At 39.2% G+C, this 15,446-nt stretch overlaps 1 protein-coding gene across 5 annotated transcripts in view; it reads right to left on the reverse strand.

Annotated features, from left to right (window-relative positions):
• NBAS (NBAS subunit of NRZ tethering complex) overlaps positions 1-15,446 on the reverse strand; it is a 329,576-nt gene that overhangs the window by 245,275 nt on the left and 68,855 nt on the right. For all 5 annotated transcript variants that reach the window (XR_015135793.1, XM_086323557.1, XM_086323555.1 and 2 more), the window contains exons 12-13: positions 10,806-10,934; positions 437-500 (exon numbers count right to left, since the gene is read on the reverse strand). Coding sequence is in view for 4 of the 5 variants with exons in the window: in XM_086323557.1 (XP_086179683.1) it covers positions 437-500; positions 10,806-10,934 (193 nt within the window). In the remaining variant the exon portion in view is untranslated. The remainder of the gene's footprint in view (positions 1-436; positions 501-10,805; positions 10,935-15,446) is intronic.

Genomic DNA, 15,446 nt, shown 5'->3' on the forward strand with positions numbered 1-15,446 from the left:
ACATCACCGACTTAATGGACATGAGTTTGAACAAGCTCCAGGAGTTAGTGATGGACAGGGAAGTGCTGTAATCCACGGGGTCACAAAGAGTCGGACACGACTGAGCAACTGAACTGAATTGAGAAATCCCAACTACTTTTCCTTTGTCTTCACACTTCTCTAGAAACTGTTTCTTTGATGCTATATAAGCCCAATTTCCAATCAACCCTCTGAGTTACTCCATGTATCAACTCACAGTACACACTAACAAACTTCTGCTTATTGATCTTATTAATCTATCTTTTGTCAACCCCATTTTATAAGGTCCCAGCCAGAGAACCTAGAATAGTAGAAAGAAAAAGAATTTTCTTCCCCCTACATATTCTTTATCATATGTACCTTTACTAAAGATGAAGAGTCTCTTAAGGTTTTAATTACTATACATCATACAACTCACCTTTGATTTTTTTTCTCTTCTCAGTAGAGAGTCTCCAATCAGGATTAAGGTCATCATAGCCTGGCTGAATTTGAAACACAGGCACATAAATTCTTTGTTCAACAAGGTAAGAAAATTATAAGAACATCATCAAGAACTTTGGACTGTTTCAACAGAAAAGAGAAATGATGCTTTCCTTTGATCTTAGTGACACCTAGTTGAAATATCTTTCCAAGATCTTGAAGAGCAATTGTTTGTACACTGAAGATGCACACGTGCAAGTACTGTGACTCAATTTAATGAAGAAAATAGCAAGAACAATGACAGCAGGAATGTAATTCATACAAATGAAAGGAGACTACACTAACAATTCTGTGCATGTGCGCAGACACACACACACACGCATACTGGGAGGAGAACAGCCATGCTGTTGTGAATAAAACACTGGCCTGGATGGAAATGCTACCCTGCTCATAAGCTGAGCAACCCTTCAGGCCTCAGCTCCTATAGCTCTGAGGTTGGACCCCACAACTTTCGTGTTAATCCCACTTCCAACTTTCTATGACTGAATATCTACTAAATCAAAATATATATATATATAACCAGGCAATCCTCAAATTCAATATATGCATTGTCTAATCTCATGGCAAGACAATGTCATGCCCGTTTTTGTGAACGTCAGGACACATCACTATCTCTCAAACATAACAAAACAACCGAGATTAAGCCACTGTCTGACATTTCCCAGGCCCGCTGTTAATTCCATAACCTCCAGAATCACAACAGTATGGGGGGCGGGGGCGGACAACAAAATATCAGCTGGGGGTTATCTGAAATCTTAAGCCTAAAAAAAAGTGAGGCTCTCCTTATGTCAATATGTGATTTTTCATCTAATGCAAGAGAATAAGCCTGTATGCTTCATTACCAAATTATCAGTGGCTAATACGTTACAGTATTGAGACCGGCATTCTTTTCCACAGCCTGAGTACCTTCTGCTCTCCTCTACTGTGACAAGTCACTATGAGTGGTCCCTGAGAACAGAAGATATACTTCTTATCAGAAAAAAAAAAAAGTTGTCATATAAGGCGAAGAGTTGACTCATTGGAAAAGACTCTGATGCTGGGAGGGGTTGGGGGCAGGAGGAGAAGGGGACGACAGAGGATGAGATGGCTGGATGGTATCACCGACTCGATGGACGTGAGTCTGAGTGAACTCCGGGAGTTGGTGATGGACAGGGAGGCCTGGCGTGCTGCGATTCATGGGGTCGCAAAGAGTCGGACATGACTGAGCGACTGATCTGATCTGATCTGATACTAGGGAAAGAAATGGATTGTCCTAGATTACTTAATCAAAAAAAAAAAAAGATTAAGTTTCAAAAAATTAAAATAAGGTATGTACTACAGAAAATAATCAACTAAATTAAGATCATTATCTGACCATTTATAAGGCACCTTAGAAGCTTTCAATGCCTCCGAATCAGCAGCTGCACCTCCATGACAGCACAGGTGCCCGCCAGCATCTGTTTATGTGATGCCACGGAAGCCTCCCACTTACATTCTAGAGGACACAAGGGCAGTATGGAGCAACACTTCCAAACTTTAAGCCCCACAAATAACAATAATTATGATTCAGCTTTGGGTAAATTAAAAGATGTACAGATTACAGAGAAATTTAACAAGAACTCTTGTGAGAAAAGAAGCCATCTCGTTGGCAGAAATATTTTCAGAACTCAAAGCATTTTTCAATTCTTTCAGAATTCAGAGATGAGCCAGAGGACCATCAACGAGTAGTACAGAGTCAAAAGAGCCAAGCTCCACACTCTGGGACCAGGCTGTTCCATGGAGACTGTTTAAACAACAGGTGTCTCCTCTTGTGAAACCCACGCTAAAAACAAGGTGAAGATCTCTTCCCCTGCCTCCAGGTCTGTGTCTGTGGTGCCTGTACTCCCACCCTCTGTCAGGGCCCACCTGTCACAGCAGCTAAATGCTGAATGAGGGAATGAACTCATCAATCTTTTGGATCACTGAGTTCTAACTAGGATGGCTAAGTTATAGAAAAATTAAGTTGGCATAGTACAAATATTCCCACGGCTCCTCAAACGTGTGGTTTCTTCTGATATTTAGCCAATGAACACTGTGTGCTTACACTGTGAAAAGAAAAAAATCAGACATTACAGGCCCCATACTCAAGGATATAACTAATAAATGGGTATAAATAACTATAACCCAAGGTCAAATTTGGTAACTGCCCCAAAAAAGACCTACAGATAAGAGTGCTAGGGGTCCTCAAAGGATGAAGAGACGATTTTGGATACAGGCTTCAGGAAGATGAGGGCTTCCCAGGCGGTGCAAGGGTAAAGAACCCACCTGCCACTGTGGGAGAGGCAAGACCCGCATTCAGTCCCTGGGTTGAGAAGATCCCCTGGAGAAGCAAATGACAACCCACTTCGGTATTCTTGCCTGTAAAATTCCGTGGACAAAGGAGCCTGGTGGACTACAGTCCATGGGGGGAGGGCGGGTGGCAGGAGTTCGCAGAGAGTCAGACACCACTGAGCACGCACACGTACATTGAGAAAGATAAAGGGAGGTGAAGAGGAACAAAGAAAGCCTGATGCTGCTGTATACATTTCTAGCTGGATAAGACTTGGATGTGGAAAATGGACGGAGGACCACATTCCAGTCACAGAACACAGCATGCAGAGGACACAGGTAGGGAAATACTAGCCTTATTCAGGAAAAAAAAAAAAAAAAGGTCAAAGTACAAGACAACAGGCATCCTATTCTAATTCTACGCATTCCTTTTGTTTGGGGGGTTTGTGGGGAGAAGAGGATTAATGAGATCATTTTTTCATTGAGCTGATACGAACATAACATAAAATTAACCACTTTTAAACAAATAATTTAGTGCTATTTAGTACATTCACAGTGTTCTGCCACCTCCATCTAGTTCCAAAACCTTTTTATCATTTCAAAATAAAACCGCTTAGTCATTGCACCTTTGCTTCGCTTTTCCCTTCTCCCCAGCCATCAACAATTTTACCCTCTGATTGTGCGGATTTACCTATTCTGGATATTTTGTATAAATGGGTTCAAACAATAGGTAACCTTGTGTGTCTGGCTTCTTTTGATTATAATAATGTTCCCAAGATTGACCTAAGAATTCACATTCTTTCCTTTTATATGGTTGCATAATATTCTATCACATGTATATACCACAATTTGTTTGTTCATCCTTCTATTAATAGACATTTGGCTTATTTCCAGCTTGTGGCTGCTGTGAACATGTATGAAAATGTACTGTGTCTGAGTACCTGTTTTAAATTCTTTGAGGTATATATATAATTGTATCTTTATCTTAGGAGTACATAGCAATTCAGTCTACATGTCTGAACTAAGCATTCAACTTTACAATATGTGGGAGTTTGATAGAATTATCTGTACAGTATATTTAAGAAAGAAGAGCAAACAAAATCCCAAACTTAACTCTGCCTCAGGCAGAGGTGACCTGCCAGACCATTATCCTGATGGCTTGTCCCTCACCACTTTCTAAGGTGACATTCCCACTGCTCCCCTCGTACTATTCAAACTGGCCCAAACTTACCACCCTAGAACCCCAAGGACTTTATCTGTGAGAACCATGGTCTGGCTCTGCTTTACAGCATCTGACACAAACTCCGGAGGCTGTTGTTTTGAGGACAGGATCACCAAGCTCCCAAGACCTCTACGAAAGTACAGAGTTGGCACTCACTCCCAGTACTGTGTTGATATGTTCTGAGAAGCAACCTCCATATCACTCTTCCCTGTATGACATGCTACCATATGCCTGAAAACAGCCTAGGAGGATGCCCCAAGAATACAGTTACAGATTTCGTACAGAAAGGCTATTGTGGCTAATGCATTAGGCTTAAATCTGTCTTCTCAGATTTAAGGATTTTATTTGTTGACTTCTTTTTTAATGGCTTGAAGCTAAACATAACAAAGACCCTGTCATCATAGCATGAAAGTAACCTTTAAATGTTTATTCATTCCACAAACATTTATCAGTATTTAACATGCCAAGCCCTCTGTTAGATCTCAGGAAAGAAATATGTGTTCAGTGTCTCTTCTCAAAGAACTGACAGTCTAGTGAAGCTGTGAAAACAGCTGTGGGTAAGATCCCGATTAATCACAAGAACTATCATCTTCCCACTTATCCTTCACTGATTCATCCCCTTCACAAAATTACTCCAGCACCTACTACGTGTCAAAGAGAAAATAAAATCAAATGGAAATGGTAAGTCTTATATCTACTACATCTAAGGAAGCACAAACAAGTAATAAAACTTCAGAGAAAAATTAAGGCCAAAAATGAGATGTCAATATATAAACATAACATATGGGAAATGTTGGAAATGAAAATCACTTTGGCAATTTTACTATATATTCTAAACATGAACAAAACTTAATACAGATTTCTAGCCAGATGGATTTTCATATTGACAATGAAAGCCAAAGTATTTAATCAACTGAAAACTGGATAGAAGTAAATCAGAATAGACATTTCCAAACTATCTTTAATCATTAGATTTTACAGAGAAAACACTCATTCAAATAAAGCATAGTATTATGAAAACTAATAAAGTATTGCTTGAATAAAGGCCCAGACAAGCTGAATTCACAATTTGGTAAAAGACTTTAAGTCCGTATCAGGCAAGAGAAACATTAATTTTTTTCTCAGGCAACATTCAAGGTAAAGCTGTAAGCTGACTACATGGGATTCCCAGGCGGCGCTAGAGGCAAAGGACCTGCCTGCCAATGCAAGAGACACAGGAGACACGGGTTCAATCCCTGAGTCAGGAAGATCCCCTGAAGGAGGGCATGGTAACCCCCTCTAGTATTCTTGCCTGGAGAATCTCCCATGGACAGAGGAGCCTGATGGACTACAGTCCATGGAGTCTCAAAGAGTGAGAGTCAAACACGACTGAAGCAACTTAGCACACACATACTTTCTCTATATATTTAAGATTGTTTGATGTGGACCATTTTTAAAGTCTTCATTGAACTTGTTACAATACTGCTTCTATTTTACGTTCTGGTTTTTTGGCTGTGAGGCATATGGGATCTTAGCTCCCCATCCAGAGAACTGAATCCACACTCCCTGTATTGGAAGGTGAAGCCTTAAGTCCCTATATACCGTATACACCATTTAGTATATAAGGTCTTATATACTACAGTATACGTTGGCCACCTGATACAAAGAAATGACTCACTGCAAAAGACCCTGATGCTGGGAAAGAGTGAAGGCAGGAGAAGGGGACGACAGAGGATGAGATGGTTGGAAGGCATCACCGACTTGTCGGACATGAGTTTGAGCAAGCTCCAGGAGTTGGTGATGGACAGGGAAGCCTGGCGTGCTGCAGTCCACGGGGTCGCAAAGAGTCGGACACGACTGAGTGCCTGAACTGAACTAATACATATATAAGTATATATATAGTACATATATAAGTATATAGTACTTATAAGTATATATACTTTAGTACACTGTAGGTGAACAGTATACTAGTCTTATGCTTTAGTATAAGTCCCCATATACTATATACACTAAGTCTCCATACCTTACATGCACCATTTTAAACTAATTGGCTGTCCATTTCTTTCCCAGAGAAGCCGCAAAGAAATCCAAAGCCTGCCCTAACCTGGCCCAAGGTCACTCAACTATTGCTGGACAAATGAAAAAAGAGCAGCTGTTGGAAGTGTTTTTCAGTTGTTTAAGCATTTTTCAATATTTTCAGTCAGGGATGAATATACAAAATAACACCACATATTTGGTAAGTGACAATATGAAAAAGTCCAAGAGTGAAAGTATTAGTCACTCAGTCATGGCCAACTCTTTGCGACCCCATGGACTGTAGCCTGCCAGGCTCTTCGGTCCATAGAACTCCCCAGGCAAGAATACTGGAATGGGTAGCCATTCCCTTCTCTGAGGGATCTTCCCAACCCAGGGACTGAACCTGGGTCTTCTACGTTGCAGGCAGATGCTTTACTGTCTGAGCTACCAGGGAAGTTCCACTATACCTCTTGTACATTAGTATTTTCATGTTCCCAGTTATCTCTACATGATGAAGCACACAACTCCAGGTGCCATTCATAGAAATCACATGGGTTGTCTCTCCTTGTTTCCCATTAACATCTTAGCTAGCACCCAACTTTCCCACTTAAAGTCAGGATTTCTACATGTAAGTGCTGTAAGAAGAGTCTCTGGGGGGTGGCAGGGGGGGCAGGCTTGACCTATTAAGTCAGAGGACCTGAGTCGAAGTGGAACATCAATTCTAACATTTAGCAATCTAAATTAACTTTCTTCAGCACTATTCCCATCTCTTAAAATGAGCTAAAAGCATGTTCTGATTAATAAGATTGTGAAGTAAACAAAAGAAATAAAATTGCTGTTGACAGCCAAGCTTTACTATACAAACACCATTTACTCCCAACAATCCCCCCCACCAACACCACCAAAAGAAGCAAAATACTAACACATTATTTTCTTAATTTGTTAATAATTTCCCTTGCAAGACAATGAATGTCTTAAGGGCAAGGGACTGTGCTTTATTACATTTTCTACTCTAGGACTCAGTATAGATTCAAATACTTGAACTTTATTATAAGTGACAACCTACTCTATACAGCATGGTTACATTAAAGTTTTATTACATTTACTCGACTGCACTATTTGACTTTTTTTGCTTAAGTATTGCTTATGTACAGTATTACATTAAGTTACAGGTGTACAACACAGTGATTCAAAAATTTTATGGGTTAGACTCCATTTTTAGTTATAATAAAATATTGGCTGTATTTCCTACACTGTACAATATATTCTTGCAGCTTATTTTATACATAACAGTTTGTACCCCTTAATCCCCTACCCATGTCTTTCTGCTCCCCTCTTCCCTCTCTCTACTGGTAACCACTAGCTTGTTCTCTGTTATCTGACTGCTACACTAGATTTTAGTCACTGTCCCCAGACATTCAAGTCCAAATCTAAAATGTCCAATACCCAATGCGATTAATCCCCTGGATACAGGTGAAAGACTCAAACACGGTATGATTGTTCAAACTCCTTTTGTTGAACAGCTAACACCCTCACCTCATGTCACCACGTCAGAAGTACTGTAGATATCCATCGTAAAGTCAAGGGTTTATCAGCGAGAGGCTTTCTCAGTTACTTATTCTGGTATCTGGTACACACTAACTATTAACGGCTCTGGAATTCAATGTATCTGAGAAGGCTGAAGAAAGCTGTATTAAGTGCACTGAGAAAAAGAATTTGTCTCTCTTCTTTTAAAGATCAAATAAATAAAGCCTGATAAAAAGCTTAACCAATAGGGTTTTTCTCACCTTTTAAAAATATATTTATTTTCTCGCATGGTCATGGAAAGAGCATGGACATCAGAGCCAAAGGGGCATGAAACCAAACCTCAGGTCTGCTGCCTACTTGCTGAAAATCCTAAGGCAAAGTAAGTGCTCAGTGCATAGAGGCTATTATTTAATATATATAATTAGAGTTAATTTTATAAAAGCTACAAGACTATTACATACCTGCACCTCCATCCTACTGAGTTCTGTAAACTTGATACATTTATTTCAGAATGCTCTGTAAAAATGCTGAAGCCTCCTAGCAACTTGTTTATTGATAGAATGAAGTTTCAGAAAGTAAAACAGAAAAGGGTTAGACAAAAATAGGGAGCAGGAGAGGAGGGTTCAAGGAGCAGGTGTAAACAGCATAATGACCAGACGAGGAGCCTCTACAGTATTCCAACCATAACCTCAGAATGGATACGGTTAAATGCCCTCCCTGTTCTCAACTTTGGACAAGAATTTATTGTGAAGCTAGCACTGGCAGGGGTCTCAGAGGGCAGATTCAGTCCTGTTCAGCTAGAGTCTTTCCAGGTGCTGAGCAGCAGCCGTCAAGGGGGGCGCTGGCAGCCCCCAGCCTGTGAGGGGCCGCACTCTGGAATGAGGACGTGCTGAGCAGCAGTGAGAAAGGCTCCAAAGGTAGGATCAGGTCCAGGGACATCACTAAACCACGGACCCCTCAGCAAAGGACCCCACTACTTGAAAATGTCCCTGGTGATGGCAACTAAGATCCGTGGTTTTCAGTTTTGTGAGTCTTAAATCCTCTTTCTTCCAGTTTACTCAGGCATCCAAAGGAGGTAATTTATACCAAGCAAATAAAAAGAAACTGATACATAAGCCCCCAAAATGTGTAAATTATAATAAAAGGTACAACTAGCTTGAGGTGCTGTATCATCGTACCGTCTTGTCCACAGGCTGTATGAGGGGCACTAATCAGAGCTACAGGGGTGAGGCGGAAACTCAGAGGTACGACACAAACACCGGGCTTCAGCAATTCCTGACGAACTGCCTTCTAAACTCTCGGGGTATTTCTGTTCAAAAGACTCTCCCTAAGACAACACCACAGGCGAATTCCTGACCTGAACTCACCCCTCCCGTGGATCCCTGTGGCCATTTCTGAAGTCCCTTCGTTTTTTTCACATTACTTTTCTGATGACCTATTCCAAACCACTGAGATATTCAAAGTTATTCACTCCTGAGTTAAGATTCTTAAACAATTTTTGTGTTTTTAAGAGAATCATTATAAAAAGTTAATGAATAACATTCATGAGCTAAAGTGTAATAAATTATAATGAAATTGATTGGCAAATAAGGATTAAAATGTCTAACCAGTTAAAAATTCAAATGTGTGCCAATAAAGACTGCAACAGATGCAACTGATCTTTGCAAGCATAAAAAGTATCCAGAATTAAAAAAAAAAAAAAAAAGAGCATACTAATGGATTTCTTTAAGATAGTGCTTATTCAATATGTATGACATTCCAGGATACTCAAAAGATGAAATATGAAGTGTGCTTCAGAACTCGATCAATGTTTCTTTTATAAATGACTTTAATAATCAGTGTTCACCTTTAAAGAAAAAGTTTGCCCAAATGTAAAATTTCCCACATAAAATAGAACATCAGGGTCTATTCCAATAATGAAAGGTAAATATTTCATCACTGTACATTGATAACCATGAAAAATACATGGTACCTTCTGGATCAATTATCTGATGAGCCCAGCTGAACATATTAAACAAAGTTTTAGGAGCTGATTCACTTCACTTCTAGAGAGAAGATATAAGTCAACTTAGCTCTCATTTCACAAGAGACAGAAAGAATGTCCCTGTATTTGGTTATTGAGGTTGAAAACTGAGGAAGATCTCTTCTATTTTAGAGCAAATTTAGATCCAGTAAGTGAGAGTGGCTGAGATGTGGAGATCAAATTAAATTCAACACAATGAGGAATTAGGGAGGGAAAAAAATCTTCCTAAAATTGTTTCTAAGAGAAAAAAAACAGCAAAAACAAAGTCTGTGAAAGAGTACAAAAATGTAGAGGCCCTTTCTCTTTTCCTCTAGTCTGAGAAATACAAAATGCTGTTTGCTCATTAAGAATTCTTTCAATGGTGCATTCTGATGAAATAAAATTCAAAAGAATGCTAACAGAAAGACCTGGATCTATTCATATCTTTCAGGGAATAGATTTCTATCCAGAATCACAAAACTATCACCAAAGCTGATGGCCGGATATTCCTCTAGGAAAGGGGCATGCAGATACGAGGGAAGGAGAATCAACACTCACAGGGCTGACATACAAAATGATCCTCAGAGGATTAAACCGTTTATAACATAAGCTGCAGGCACCTGAAAGCATCTTTCTTAAATCTTCATTCTATCACAACACATGGCATTAGACGAGCAGACCTCACCTGCCCATGCTGATTTAGATTACAATAGATGTTGATTCTATCTGTTCCTAAACAACTCAATTGTTTACCTCTCAATCCCTGTCATTTCCAGACACTAAAAAGCTGAACAGCTCTATCTTTCTCTGTATCTTCTCTAACTACCTTAGGAGTAAAGAGAACTCCCTTCAACCTGAAGGAGGCCCAGGATTACTGGAACTACAAGATCTGGAAAGAAGGGGAACTCTTTTGAAGAAAATGACCTTTTGAATCTTTGATATTAGCTAACTTTTGCTGAAAAATTAACATCTCCATTCTGTATGTGGGGAATGAGGAGGCAGGGGACATGCAGAGTTCAGTGGACAGAGGACACTCAGGATACAGTGTCCCGTTCTACAGATCAGTATCAGCAAGGAGTGCTGCTCTGTTGCACATTTGTCCTGCTACTGTGATAATATTTTAAACAAAGGACAGCTTAGGAATGATCAGAATAAATAATAGCTGTGAGCCACATTTTAAATAAACGTAAAATATCACAAAAATGAAATCCGTATGGTCAGTACTCACCCTCACGCGAGAATCATTCTAGGAATAATGACAATCGAGAGACACACCTGCTCGTGTTGAGTCCACTCCCCCTGCTGCTTCAGAGACGGGATGGCCCAGATGCTTAGCTTTCCTGAGAAATGAATGGCTGCAAGGAGGGTCCCATCTGGAGAGAGGCTCATTTTGAAGATCCCGTCCTAGACAACAATTATATTACAATAATGTCAGAGCAAGGGACTTGTAGCCAATAGAAATAACTTCCAGAAATTAATATCGTTCTTCAGGGTTGCCTTGTCGTAAGCAATCTCGCATAATTAAGGACTAGAACAGCTTCATAACATTATAAAGGTGCTCCAGAAAACAAAAAACAAGAATTCTGCCCAAAGGTGTTTTTTCAATCTCCTTTATAGTGTTATGATTTACATATAACGTAAAATCCAAATAAGTGAGCATTATAAAACCATTCCTTTATATCATACATATATTACTATGAGTTCTCAGTATCTTATGGGTTGATGTTGACAAAATTATGCATTTCTTGAATTTCATAATTTTTACAAGATTCTATATGAACACAACGCCTGGAATATTTTACACCATGGACAAGCCACAAATTCATGCTGTGAATGAGAAGCAGAGGAAGAGATGGAGGGGAGAAGGGTTCAAAGGGAATAAAAGATCGACTAGAGGAAAATGCATGCCTTAATTTAAGAAATACATTAGATGGGTAAGATTTTTCATATCTGCTGGCAAATTATTCGATTTAAGGAATCTAAGTGTTGCCACAAAACAGAGACACTTGGTAATCTACTGACCTTACATGGCCAAACCTGGGCTACACAGAGGAAGACTAGCCTTCCCAGTTCTACCTGCCACATACTCTCAGTCCTTTCCCACGAGGACACCAGGTTTGCTCAGGTACCACAAAGAAACCATCCTCAGCAGAGATGTTACCTACCGAACAACTACAACAGAGCTGGAAGAACTGAAGAAATACTAACTGAAGACCTATTTCCCATTCAACCATTTATTAAGAACAGGCTCTAATGTAGTCTCCCCACAAAAAATAAAACAGACCAGAAAACGGCAGCCCATAACGATATTTCTCCTGCACATTTAGAAAAGCTGGCAACACAGGGCCCAAAGGACATAATCGGCTGGAATTAGGTAGTAGTTACCCTCTTAGAAGGGTCATGAGCTTTCCAGCCAGCCAAAACCCCCATTATTTTCTATTATGGCCCCAAGATTAAGGCTGAAAGCTGCAGAAGTGAAAAGTAACAATGACTATACCAAAAAAGAACAGAATTTACAACAGACTTGATTCACCATTGTTATCTACCTGGCCTCTGCAGACAGAATTTAAGTGCTCGGGTATAAAACAACTAGGCATACTGGCCATCAAAAACAAGGAGAACAATTTCTGGAAGTGAGGGATACTGCTGGATGAGTGAACAGACAAGATCACTTTAATGGGATATAAATCTATTCCAGATTGTCATAATGAAATGTAAGAGATTAAAATACAAATGCTTGAGAAGGAGAAGCAACGCAAGCAAAAGCACATCAAGCAAAAACCTGCATATACCACATCTCTTCCTCTGTGATGGAGATGGAACAATGAGTAGAAGATGAAAGTGAAAGTGAAAGTGAAGTTGTGTCCAACTCTTTGAGGCCAGATGGGATTTTCCAGGCAAGAATACTGGAATGGGTTGCCATTTCCTTGTCTAGGGGATTCCTCCTGATCCAGGGATCAAACTTGGGTCTCCCAAACTGGAGGCAGACTCTTCACCGTCTGAGCCACCAGGGAAGCCCCAACAAGTAGATGAAGGACCTGGCATCTTCCTCTCACAACTCTATGTCAACTAGCTCCATGGTTCTGCACAAGACGGGCCTCTGAAGCACTGATCTGTGTTAATAAAAAGAACTTTCTACCCATTCTTCAGAGTCTACAGATGAAGAAACTGAAGACCTGAAGTGTGACAACACTTGCCCAAGATCATCATTCTATATAAACAGCAGGACCTGAACCACATGCAAAGACTCCCCTCCAGCTCCATGTGCCCTGAGGGGACCACGATCACTGCCCTCACCTAGGCCACAGCCTTTCTAATAGTGAAGGCATGCTCCTCAGTAGAAATTACGATCAAGTATACTTTATTGCTTCAGCACCTGAACAATTACTCAGGTGCTGAACATGCAGGAACTCCATTAAACAACTGCACTAAAAGTGCTCTGAGGGAGAGAGATGGGAGGGGGGTTCAGGATGGGGAACACATGCACACCCATGGCTGATTCGTGTCAAGGTATGACAAAAACCACTACAATACTGTAAAGTAATTAACCTCCAATTAAAATTAATTAATTTTTAAAAAGTGCTTTGAAAACAGGTAGGAAGTTTATAAAAATACACATACACACACACACAAAACTAAGCCAAAAAATGTACACTAAACAATGTGAATAACAGAATTATGAGCAGGGAAATAATGAACCAATACGTTAAACATCCTTTTGTTTTCGTCCCTCCCGCCCTTCCATCCTTCCTGCACACTTAAGCAATAAATATATTCACTGAAATGTCCCCACTGGCTTTTTTTTTCTGGATGCCCTTAGTTTCCTTTGATGCCACGACATCCACACTGCAAAAGTACCACTCCCTTTCATAAGCATTTTGTTGCAGAAATTTGCACTCACACACACAAAAGCTGAAACTGCAGTATAATAAATACCCATGGGCCCAACAACCATCTTAAACAAACATCAACATTTCAAGTTTGTCTCATGTGTCATTCCCCAATCACCACAATGCCACTGGGGACTTCTGTCCCCTGGAGGACTTTAAAGCAAATCTCAGGCATTACACCCATACATATAAAATACACATTAAATGTTTGTTTCTTTCAAGTCTCAAGTTATCTGTTTAACTTCCATAAACATGCACAGTAAGAAGACATGTTTATTAGTAGGAACTGAATTGTAGCCTGCCAAAGACAGATAAGTCACCTATATTACTTTAAAAACACGGTGATTTCCTTTTAAAGCATAAACTCTGCTTTTTATTTGTAGAAAGTTTTCTGAGGGTCTACAGCATGCAGGGTACTTCTGGACCAGAAAATAATTTATTATCCTGTCAGTAACTGCAACACAAGATGTAAAGCGGAAAATCCATGCTGAATTCTGTGAGCAGAGTATGCAGTACTCAGAAACCTGAGCAGAGTCTGCAGTATTCAGAAACTGGAAAGTCTGTTGGTTGGCAAAGAAGAGAATTCAGGAGTGTGTGCTCTGGAAATAGGAGGAAATGGCTTTTCCACCACTGTACACCACAAAAAAAGTAAACCTCAAACATTCAAACCCTGCCTATTGTATTAAGATTTGTCAGCTTATGTGAATGACAATCTTGTTCTCTTCTCCATCAAATTTAAGTTGTTGTAAAGGTAACAAAATTTAGATGTAACTAATTTTCACTCTGGTTAAAATATATCTTTGAAATTCTTTCACAGTCCTCAACTATGAATGTCATTTTCATTTTAATCATCAACAGCTGGAATGTTGGTCACTAATATGTAACTTGGCACTTTTATCCAACATGGTACAAAAAAAAGCCCTAGCCAGAGCAATTAGGCAAGAAAAATAATTAAAAGGCATACAATTCAGAAAGGAAGAAATAAAATTGGCTCGGTTTGCAGATCACATGATATTATATATAGAAAAGACTCTACCAAAAACCTGTTAGAATAAATAAATTTATAAAATTGCAAGAGACAGTAAGAGCAAACTATCAGTAAGAGAAATTAAGAAAACAATTGCATTAATATCAAAAACAGTAAAATATTTAGGAATAAATTTAAACAAGAAAGTGAGAGACATATACACTGAAAGCCATAAAACATTAATGAAAGAACCTGAAGAAGGCACAAATTAAAGACATTCCATGTTCATGGACTGGAAAAATTACTATTGTTAAAATGTCCATACCACCCAAAGTGATCTATAGATTCAATGCAATCTCTGTCAAAATTACAAAGGCATTATTTACAGAGATAAAAAAAATAATCCTGAAATTTGTATGGAACCACAAAATACCCAAGGAGTCAAAATAATCCTGACAAAGAAGAACCAGAGGCACCATACATCCAGGTTTAAATTATACTGAAAATAGTAATTAAACACATATGAAGCTGGAATAAAAACAGATACACAGGGCAATGGAATAGAACAGAGAGGCTAGAATTAAACTCAAGCATACATGGTCCATTAATTTACAACAAAGGAGCCGAGAATACACAATGGGGAAAATAGTCTCATCAATATATGATACTGGAAAAACTGGACAGCCACATGCAAAAGAATGAAAGCAGATCCCTATTTTATATATAAATTAATATATAAAGAATTAATTATATTAATCTTTATTCTTCAACATGGAATATTATTCATCTTCTTTAAAGGAAGGAAATCCTGTCATTTGCAAAAAAAGCATGAATGAGACTGGACTGCATTTTGCTAAGTGAAATAAGCAAGATTAAAAAAAGGCAAATACTTGTTGTATCACTTATACACAGAATCTATAAAGACAATCATAAGTCAAAATCATAAATACAGTGAACAGAATAGTGTTTGCCTACCAGGGGCTGGGGACTGGAGGAAAGGCAGAGGTTGATAAAGTTGTATAATCTTTCAGTTATAAGATGAATAAAGTCTGAGGACCT

The sequence above is a fragment of the Bos grunniens genome, chromosome 11, assembly GCF_055505025.1.
Source record: "Bos grunniens cultivar Pamir isolate PY7600 chromosome 11, Bosgru_T2T1.0, whole genome shotgun sequence".
NCBI lineage: Eukaryota > Metazoa > Chordata > Mammalia > Artiodactyla > Bovidae > Bos > Bos grunniens.